This window comes from Pteropus vampyrus, unplaced genomic scaffold (genome assembly GCF_000151845.1).
Source record: "Pteropus vampyrus isolate Shadow unplaced genomic scaffold, Pvam_2.0 Scaffold46, whole genome shotgun sequence".
NCBI classification, from domain to species: Eukaryota; Metazoa; Chordata; class Mammalia; order Chiroptera; family Pteropodidae; genus Pteropus; species Pteropus vampyrus.
The window spans coordinates 3,568,926-3,580,362 of NW_011888827.1; the positions used below are offsets into that span (position 1 = coordinate 3,568,926).

The window sequence follows — 11,437 nt, forward strand, 5'->3', positions numbered from 1 at the left end:
AATAGCTGACCCTTTTAACCTTACCTACCTCCCCCGTCCCCTGCAGCAGAAATCTTGATCATCACTTGGGACACTGAGGGACCAGTTTTCCTCATTCTCTGAAAGAAACATAAAAAGCAAACTTTCACTGTCTACAAAGATTTCGAGTGAAAAGTTCTATAGATGTAACTTTTCCTTAATTGTAGCTTTTGGAATAAAGGAGCACCCAGACTTTGATAGAACTCAAAAACATCCAATTGGCTTCTTGTGAAAAAGGAAAAATTATTACATGATGATTGCTGGGATTGACTGAAGGCCTCCCATCCATAATCTATACCTGTCACAGACATTTTGCCTCCACTTTCATCCCTCCTTTCTCTTTTTTAATAAAGATTTCATGATCAGTCCAAAGGACAATATAATACTGTTCCGTGTTGATTTTTTGTTTATTATGCTTTTATTTGTCCATGAGAAATACAGTTTTTTTTCTCTCCCTGCTGTTCCTTTTTTGACCTTTTCCTTTTCCTTTTATTTGATACATAATTTAATCTACCGCATAGAGGAAACTTTCTAAAGGGATGAAAACTTACAGTTTTTTGGGAAAGTGGGTATTTACCACCATCGGCATAATTTCTACTCTTTGTAGTTAAGACCATGCTTGAGCTCATTATACTTCTAGCCATTGGTCTCCTATTAAATGTTGACGTTAGTCGTCATCTTTGTCTTTTCTAATAAAGTTTTTTTAATCAAAATTATTTTAGCTTCTCAAGCTTGATCCTATAAAATTAATTTTTGAATGATATAAGATAGTTTAAATATTCTAATGTCCTGAGTTGATGTTTGTTTTATGTTTGCCTTTTTTCTCTAGTTGTATGTCGAGTTCATATACAGCAAACTGGTTTTTAGATTTCCTTTTGCCATCCCTATTTTTGACTACTAGTGCTAAGTCTTACTAGTAATAATAATCATCAATACTGAACCTTTTCGTAGCTCCACATCTGAGATAGATACCTCATTTTACCAATGATGTTCAGAAAAGTTAACATTTGCCTAAAGTCATAGGCAAGGGTTGTTGTAGAAATTCCGATTTTCACCCCTAAATATTTCAGTATGAAACTTCTAAAGATAGGGCTTTAAAACATTATCCCACATAAGAAAATTAGTATCTCCCTCATTTCACCTAATTTTTAGTCTGTATTGAAATGCTCCCAAAGTCCCATAAATGTTTTTTTTGTAGTTTTTTTTCTAAACTAGGATCTCATCAAAATTCATACATTATTAAATTTGGTTGTCTGTGTGTTTTTTTTTTGTTTTTTTGTTTTTTTGTTTTTTTTTTTTTAAATCAGTTCCTCTATCTTTGGGGATGGTTATAAATAGGATTTTTCTAATCCGATCATTCTTTCAACATTTATTAACTGGCTGCTTTTGGAAGGAGTGAGGGTGGGCATTAAAGAAAACTTCCCTTTATCTGGTGCTAAATAATTTAATATGTAAACGAATGGATAGAAGATGAATTTAAGAACTAATAGCAGAAGTAGTACTTATATAAATCCTACATTTAAAGTGAAAGCTATTTCGTTGAAAGAAAATAAAACCTCCAAAAGAAAAAAGGCTATACAAGATAGAAAACATAATGATGCCCAGCTTTGCAAAGAATATTTATATATATAGTCATAATATTGTAAATACTGCTCATTTTTAGCCTTTAGAATCAGTCAACTTTGACAGCTTAATTATACTTTGAACATGAATAGTTATCAACTTTGATGGTAGAGTTTAGAAGGTGGAAGGTATAAAGAGGAAAGATGAAGGGAGAGATAGAAGTCCTAATATCAAGGGGGATATTGTCTATATTGTCTATTGACGAAACAAGAAATACGAGTGTAGGGTATTAAAGTTATAAAGAGGTTTATAGGGGAACTAAAAATAGTGATGTCATTCTACTGTAATTTGGGGAAAGGAGAATGGGCTGACATCCTTGTCTGTTAGAATAGGAAGTCAGCAGATTGTCTAAAATTTGATATATTAAAAAAATTTGTATTATCTAGAGAAAAGTAATCCCTATAACAGCTAAAAACAGAAACAGAGTTTAAAGGTGGTTGCTATGGCAATGGGAGTGGGGGGCTTGGAGAGACAGAACACTGTTGCCCTTTATTATAAGTGCTTTTGTTTAACTACATGCAAGTATTTGATAAAAATGCTTAAGTTTATTCTTTCTTGATTTAACAGTAAATAAAAATAAAAACTTGGGTTACATTTTCAAGTGTTTCTTTCTTTCAGGCACACTATTCTTTTTTATAATTATATCTGGTTTAATCCTGTATTTACAGTCTAGTAATACCAGTTATCTGTAGTTAAAAGTCAGTATGCATTTGCTTGACTTAAGTTAAATGAAAAAACTGTCTAAATGTTGCTCTCCTTCCTGATTGACTTAAAGACCATCTAAATTCATTTCAAGTTGTTTTATTAAATTAAGTATATTGGAAAATCAGGGGCTATCTGAATGAATTAGCAATGATCTGTATATTTAAGTATCTTAAGACAAAAATGGCATATTCAGGGTTTTCTTTGTTTTTGTTTTATTTAAGGCATAATTTAAATGCAGCAAATTCACTAGTGTACAGTTGGTTAATTTGGTAATTGTATAGTCATGTGACCTAAACTCCAATCAAGATATAGAATATTTCCATCACTTGAAAACTTGGTGCTACTTGCCCTCAATCTCCAGCTCCCGACTGCTAGCCCTGGACAAGGACTGATCTGCTGTCACTGTAATTTTGCCTTTCTTAGAATTTCATACAAATTGAATCATAGAGTGTACAGTCTTTTGTGTTTGACTCCTTTTATTCAGCATGTCTTTGAGATTTTTCTGTTGTATGTATTAATGTTTAATTTTTGTTGCTGAGTAATATTCCATTGCATCGTATGGATATACAAGTTTGATTATCAATTCACCAATTGACCAATTCTTTTATGAATGATACTTTGTGAATATTTGCATATAAATCTTTGTGCTGACATGTTTTCTTTTCTTTTTGATAAAATACCTAAAAACAGGATTGTTAGGTCATGTTTTCAGTAAATGTATGTTTAACTTTAAGGGTATGTTTAACTTAATAAGAAATTGTCAAATTTTTCCAAAGTAGCCATACCATTTTATATTTTCAGTTTCAGTTGCTTCAGATCCTCACCAACACTTGCTAGTATCAGCCTTGAATTTTAGCCATTCTAGTATTATGTGCTATCCAGTAGTAGTAATAGCAGCAGCAGCAGCTCATTGTGGTTTTAATATGTGTTTCTGTAGTGATTAATTAAACATCTTTTAATATGCTTATTGGCCATTTATACATATATCTTCTTTTGTGAGTTGTCTATTCAAATATTTTGAACATTTTATCTGGTTGTTAGCCTCTTTGCTTGCTTAGTTGTAAGAATTCTTTATATATTGATGGATACAAAGTCTTTTTCCAAATCAGTGTTTCGCAGATATTTTCTCCCAGTCTGTGGCTTGTCTTTTCACTTTCTTAATGTGTCTTTTGAAGTGCAGAAGTTTTTAATTTTATGACATTCATTTTATAATTTTTTTATTATATAGATTATATTATTTGTGTCCTGTTTAAAAATCTTTGCCTAACTCAGTGAGGTTTTCTCCTATTTTTTATTCTATACATTTAATAGTTTTGGCCCTTAAGTTTAGGCTCATTTTTCTTTCCAAGTAAGTCTTTATGTAGTGAGGTAAGGGTTTAGGTTCCCATTTTCTTCCCCATTCAAACATCCAGTTGTTTCAGCATGTCTTTTCTTACAGGAATTCGTCTAGCACCTTTGTTAAAAATCAATTGACCATATAAGCGTGGGTCTATTTCCGAACTGTCTATTTTGTTCCATTAATTTATATGTCTACCCTTAGGCCAATACCACACAGGCTTGGTTACTTGATAACATTGTATAGTAAGTCTTAGAATCTGGCAGTATAAGCTCTCCAGCCTTGTTCTATTTAAGGTTATATGGTTATTTTAGGTTCTTTACTTCCCCAAAGGCCTGAAAGGATTTTGATTGGGATCATATTGAATTTGTAGATTTGTGAGGAATTGGCATCTTAAAAATAGTGAGTTTTCCAGTCCATGAATATGGTATCTTTCTCCATCTATTTAGGTCTCCCTTAATTTCCCTTTGCAATATTTCATACTTTTATAGGTCTTGCACATCCTTCATTAAATTTAATCCTAAATATTCCGTTATTGTGAATTAATTTGGTTTCTTCTTTAATTTTCTAATTATTTGTTGCTAATATAGACTCATTTGTCTTTTGTATATTAACCTTGTAGTCTGTGACCTAATTTCACTTACTAATTCTAGTAATTATTTTATAGATTTCTTGGGATTATCCATGTATAGGATCTGCAAATAAAGACCATTTTTCTCCTCCTTTTCTAATCTTTATGCTTACTCTTTTTCTTACTTTATTACCTTGGCGATACCCTCTAGTACAATACTGAATTGAAATGTTAAGAGTAGAAATTCTTGCTTTGTTCCTGATCTTAGGGAGAAAACATTGAATCTTTCACCTTTGAGTATTTATGTTACCTACAGAATTTTGTAGGTGCCCATAATCAGGTTTAGGAGGTTCCCTTGTATTTCTAGTTTGCTAAGGGCGTTATCAGGAATGGTTAATGGATTTTTTTTTTCAGCTGTGGAAATACTACATGGTTCTCTCCTTTGTTTTCTTAATATGATGAATTATATTGATTCCTGGCTGCTTGAATCAACCTTGAATTCCTGGAATTAACTCTACTTGGTTATGATTATTATCCTTTTTATATATTGTTGGATTGAATTCCCTAAAATTTTGCTAAGATTTTTGCATCCATGTTCAAACGGTACTATAGTTCTGCTTTCTTGTTTTGTGTTTGTCTGGATTTGGGAATTAGGGTAACGTTGACCGTAACACATGATTTGCGAAGTGTTCCCTCCTTCTCTATTGTTAAAAGATTCCAAGTAAGATTGTTTTCATTTCTTCCCTAAGAATTCACCAATGAAGCAGTCTAGACCTCGGTTTTGTTTGTTTTGTGGGGAGGTTTTTGAATTTGATGTATTTAATTGATATGTGGGGTATTCAAATTTTCTGTCTTCTGGCTCGGTTTTTGTCATATGTATCTTTCAAAGCAATGTTTCCAGTTCATGTAGGTTGTCAAATGTATTGACATGAAATATGTCCGTGATATTGCCTTATTAATGTCAGTAGCTTCTGTAGTGATATTCCCCTCTTAATAATTTTGGTAATATGTTTTTTCTTTTTTCTTCATCAGTCTAGCTTAGAGGCTTCTCAGTTTTATTTATCAGTCCATTAAACCAGCTTTCATGATTTGTTTTATGGAAATAAAATAGGAATATTTTGTTGACTTCTGCTCTTTAGGGTTTCTAATTTTTTAAGGTAGGAACGAAGATCACTAATTTTAGATTTTTTTTCTCCCCTAATATCAGCCTTTAAAGCTATAAATTCTCTCTAAACACTAGTTCACATCCCACAAATTTTGATAGGTTGTATTTTCATTATCATTCCAGTCAGAATATTTTAAATTTCCCTTCTGATTTCTTTGACTGTGAATTATTTAGAATTGTGCTGTTTTCCTTTCCAGATATTTGATCAGGTTTTCCTAGTTATCTTATTGTTAATTGATTTCCAATTTAATTCCATTCAGAGAGTATGCCTTGAATTTCAATCTTTTTAAATTTACCAACACTTGTTTTATGACCTAGCACATCCTGGTGAATTTACCATGTGCACTTGGAAAGAATGTATTCTGCCATTGTTAAGTATAGTGCTCCACAGATGTTCAGATCATCTGTGTCCTTGCTTATTGTTTCTAGTTATGTTGGTTTCTGAGAGAGGGGTGGAGAAACAGGTTACATCTCTAATGGGAGGTTTGGTAAAGTAATAACTGCAAAGGGATATACATAAAGGATAGGAGTAATTTGTGACTGTATTTTATAACCTACCACAGGGTTCATTTTAACTATTCTCTGTGCTTTTGTGTATATTTTTAATTTTCCATAGTCTTAAAAACCAAAACCTCTTGGGCAATGATGTCATATTTCAGGGAGTACATGCCACATGCCCCGCCAGCTATAGGAAGAGTATTTGGGATTTCTATTTCTATGTATTTCTACCTCCTCATTTAAAAGGTTCTCTGATGGTGTATGTTTTATAATGTATGGTATATACAATAGTCTTATAATTTTAAAATACAGATATATGCGTATGGAGGGGAATTATATAACCAGTGTGTATTTTTTGGCTATTCTTGTTTTTAAATGGTCTTGCCCCAGTGGAGATGTTAGTTTTGTTCCAAAAGTCACAGTATCATTTGGATGGTCTTGTAAACCTTAAATTTTTAAAATAACAAAATTTTTGAGAATAGTCATTTTTAAGTGCTTTGTTTCAGTAGGTTTTTAATTAAAAAGTGTTTTTATACTCTAACAAGGAAAGAAGTAAAATAAATGGTGCCAGGTTCTGTTGCCTGCTTAAGTATGAAATTAAGAGCATTTACTGGTAATAATTGGTGGTAAAAATTGGGGAGAAAGGGAAATAATTTAGTATTTGCCCTTACTAATTATTCTTACTGAAAACCTTCTCTCTTTTCCATCTAGAATGTATATTTCAAGGATCATTTGAAATAGGAAAATCAAAGGGAATAATATGATTGGTAGGCAGAAAATAAACTGAATTATCCAAAAACCTATACTAGCCTCAGTTCTCATCTCAACTCCATCCCTTCCATTCCACTTTAAGAATGAAGAATATATCACAAAAAATATTCCAAGTGTTGATTTTAAAATTTATACTACTCAGACCCATATAATTTAGTTTTTTATTCATTTGCTACCATTAGCTGTCTGATATCAGAAAAATTCACATTCTAAATTTTAGCTTTGGCACTCTTTATATTCAGAATATATTTGTAGATTTGAGAGAATGTGTTTTTAAAGGCTTTTGTTAACTGAAAAACACTTTTAACATTATAAGGTGATTATTTACTATATCATAAGGCAAGAATTAGATGTTTTTAGAGGTTTAAACATAAATGATTTTTGAAAGGGTTGTTTTGGAGGTTTTTTGGTAAACTTATAGGTAAACAAAAACTTGACTGCATTTCGCATTGAGTATAATATGATTAAGATTTTCCTTAATTTAAAAGCAACTTTACAAAATCTACTACACTCATATGAAAGAACAACTTCCAATAAAGGTGTTTTTTTTGTTGTTTTGTTTTTTTTACCTGCCAACACCATTAGGTGGAAGAATTGAATTTATAGCTTTTAAATGGGATTTATATAATAAAGGAATACAAACAGTGATATATTTAGATATTAGCTGGTTTGGCAAAGTCTCTCATGAGATACCTTGAAGAACAGAGCTGAGAAATGTGGGCTGAATAATACAATTAGACTGATTTGTAATTTAGCTCAATAAACAGAGATTGAATTCTTGTCACCAGAGGGATGTGGCATTCTTTTTTTTTAAATCAGTGATTCAAATACAGACAGCATTTTTTTTTTTTTATCACAGATATATGAATCTGGGATACATACTTCTGATAAATTGGATAACATTTTTATAGAAAACAAAATGATCTTGATGAGTTAGAACAGGATATCTCACTAACAAGATAACTCTTAATAAAACATAAATGTCAACTCTTTTCCTTTGCCCCCCCCACAAAAAAATAAATAACAGAACACCATAAAAAACAGAGGTTCCAAAGAATATCTAATGACATAGATTATTCCCATTATATTTCCATTCATAATAGGATCTCAATTTCGTGTTAGATTGTTGATAGTGTAGTTCTAGATAATATGATTAGGAATTGTTTTCATTTTGCCTTTCTGTTTATTTCCAGAATTTCCACAGTGAGCATGTATCTTCAATAAGAAACACTGAAGAAAGTGTTTTTTTGATGGCCCAAAGGTGCAGTCAGAGCACATGTTAATTCATATTGTTACAGTAAAGATTTCCTTCCTCCTTTGTAATAACAGTCACCTTGGTATAATTCAGCATCAACTGTAGTGTTCTCAGTGTGCTAATGTTTTCTTATTCTGCTCCTTTGAATCCGTTTTCATTTTTTTCTCTTTATCAAAGGTTGAATTAATAAAGGGGAATTTACAGAGTGTTGGACTTGCAGTTCGTCTTGTCCAGTCAACTGACGGGTATGCTGGGCATGTCATAGTTGAGACTGTGGCCCCAAACTCACCTGCTGCAATTGCAGATCTTCAGCGAGGAGATCGACTGATTGCTATTGGAGGTAATTATGCTAATATGCAATATACTTTACATTTACAGAGAAACCAGGGAGTAGATGTGGGAGTTTGGCTCTCTCTTCTTGTTTTTATAAGCACATGTTACTTTTATAATGCAAAGAAAGTAATAACTTTGTTTTAAAAATCTGAAGGAAGCCTTAAAAATTAATTTAAAATACATACGCCATTTTAGTCCTAATGAATAAATCTTTAAAAAACTTTAGACCAGTTTTCTATAACCTCTCTAATTTTCCCTTCCTTCCTACCTCTAATCCTGCTTTTTTACTGAATGTGAAAGAAAGGGAAAGTCAGCAGTTGTCTGTGTGATCATCACCATTTCTACTCTGAACCTAAAATTGATAGTATTGACACTACTACCCCTATCAATTAGGACTAGATAACGAGCGCGAGAGAGACTAATAGCACTTGTCTAAGAGGGCGCACCTGAAGCTGCTCCATGGTCCCACATTGGTGGCCCCATATTATCCCTGACTGGCCAGCCATTTGTTATTAAGCTGTCATTCAGAGTGCAGCCCAAATTACTATCAGAAAAATGTGTTACCTAAGGATAGGAGTAATTTGTGACTGTATTTTATAACCTACCACAGGGTTCATTTTAACTATTCTCTGTGCTTTTGTGTATATTTTTAATTTTCCATAGTCTTAAAAACCAAAACCTCTTGGGCAATGATGTCATATTTCAGGGAGTACATGCCACATGCCCCGCCAGCTATAGGAAGAGTATTTGGGATTTCTATTTCTATGTATTTCTACCTCCTCATTTAAAAGGTTCTCTGATGGTGTATGTTTTATAATGTATGGTATATACAATAGTCTTATAATTTTAAAATACAGATATATGCGTATGGAGGGGAATTATATAACCAGTGTGTATTTTTTGGCTATTCTTGTTTTTAAATGGTCTTGCCCCAGTGGAGATGTTAGTTTTGTTCCAAAAGTCACAGTATCATTTGGATGGTCTTGTAAACCTTAAATTTTTAAAATAACAAAATTTTTGAGAATAGTCATTTTTAAGTGCTTTGTTTCAGTAGGTTTTTAATTAAAAAGTGTTTTTATACTCTAACAAGGAAAGAAGTAAAATAAATGGTGCCAGGTTCTGTTGCCTGCTTAAGTATGAAATTAAGAGCATTTACTGGTAATAATTGGTGGTAAAAATTGGGGAGAAAGGGAAATAATTTAGTATTTGCCCTTACTAATTATTCTTACTGAAAACCTTCTCTCTTTTCCATCTAGAATGTATATTTCAAGGATCATTTGAAATAGGAAAATCAAAGGGAATAATATGATTGGTAGGCAGAAAATAAACTGAATTATCCAAAAACCTATACTAGCCTCAGTTCTCATCTCAACTCCATCCCTTCCATTCCACTTTAAGAATGAAGAATATATCACAAAAAATATTCCAAGTGTTGATTTTAAAATTTATACTACTCAGACCCATATAATTTAGTTTTTTATTCATTTGCTACCATTAGCTGTCTGATATCAGAAAAATTCACATTCTAAATTTTAGCTTTGGCACTCTTTATATTCAGAATATATTTGTAGATTTGAGAGAATGTGTTTTTAAAGGCTTTTGTTAACTGAAAAACACTTTTAACATTATAAGGTGATTATTTACTATATCATAAGGCAAGAATTAGATGTTTTTAGAGGTTTAAACATAAATGATTTTTGAAAGGGTTGTTTTGGAGGTTTTTTTGGTAAACTTATAGGTAAACAAAAACTTGACTGCATTTCGCATTGAGTATAATATGATTAAGATTTTCCTTAATTTAAAAGCAACTTTACAAAATCTACTACACTCATATGAAAGAACAACTTCCAATAAAGGTGTTTTTTTTGTTGTTTTGTTTTTTTTACCTGCCAACACCATTAGGTGGAAGAATTGAATTTATAGCTTTTAAATGGGATTTATATCATAAAGGAATACAAACAGTGATATATTTAGATATTAGCTGGTTTGGCAAAGTCTCTCATGAGATACCTTGAAGAACAGAGCTGAGAAATGTGGGCTGAATAATACAATTAGACTGATTTGTAATTTAGCTCAATAAACAGAGATTGAATTCTTGTCACCAGAGGGATGTGGCATTCTTTTTTTTTAAATCAGTGATTCGAATACAGACAGCATTTTTTTTTTTTTTATCACAGATATATGAATCTGGGATACATACTTCTGATAAATTGGATAACATTTTTATAGAAAACAAAATGATCTTGATGAGTTAGAACAGGATATCTCACTAACAAGATAACTCTTAATAAAACATAAATGTCAACTCTTTTCCTTTGCCCCCCCCACAAAAAAATAAATAACAGAACACCATAAAAAACAGAGGTTCCAAAGAACATCTAATGACATAGATTATTCCCATTATATTTCCATTCATAATAGGATCTCAATTTCGTGTTAGATTGTTGATAGTGTAGTTCTAGATAATATGATTAGGAATTGTTTTCATTTTGCCTTTCTGTTTATTTCCAGAATTTCCACAGTGAGCATGTATCTTCAATAAGAAACACTGAAGAAAGTGTTTTTTTGATGGCCCAAAGGTGCAGTCAGAGCACATGTTAATTCATATTGTTACAGTAAAGATTTCCTTCCTCCTTTGTAATAACAGTCAACTTGGTATAATTCAGCATCAACTGTAGTGTTCTCAGTGTGCTAATGTTTTCTTATTCCGCTCCTTTGAATCCGTTTTCATTTTTTTCTCTTTATCAAAGGTTGAATTAATAAAGGGGAATTTACAGAGTGTTGGACTTGCAGTTCGTCTTGTCCAGTCAACTGACGGGTATGCTGGGCATGTCATAGTTGAGACTGTGGCCCCAAACTCACCTGCTGCAATTGCAGATCTTCAGCGAGGAGATCGACTGATTGCTATTGGAGGTAATTATGCTAATATGCAATATACTTTACATTTACAGAGAAACCAGGGAGTAGATGTGGGAGTTTGGCTCTCTCTTCTTGTTTTTATAAGCACATGTTACTTTTATAATGCAAAGAAAGTAATAACTTTGTTTTAAAAATCTGAAGGAAGCCTTAAAAATTAATTTAAAATACATACGCCATTTTAGTCCTAATGAATAAATCTTTAAAAAACTTTAGACCAGTTTTCTATAACCTCTCTAATTTTCC

General features: G+C 32.0%; 1 protein-coding gene across 2 annotated transcripts in view; it reads left to right on the plus strand.

The window, feature by feature from the left end:
- PDZD8 (PDZ domain containing 8) overlaps nucleotides 1–11,437 on the plus strand; it is a 70,738-nt gene that overhangs the window by 50,399 nt on the left and 8,902 nt on the right. For both annotated transcript variants that reach the window (XM_011359250.2, XM_023530102.1), the window contains one exon: nucleotides 8,120–8,282. In XM_011359250.2, the coding sequence (XP_011357552.1) occupies nucleotides 8,120–8,282 (163 nt within the window). The remainder of the gene's footprint in view (nucleotides 1–8,119; nucleotides 8,283–11,437) is intronic.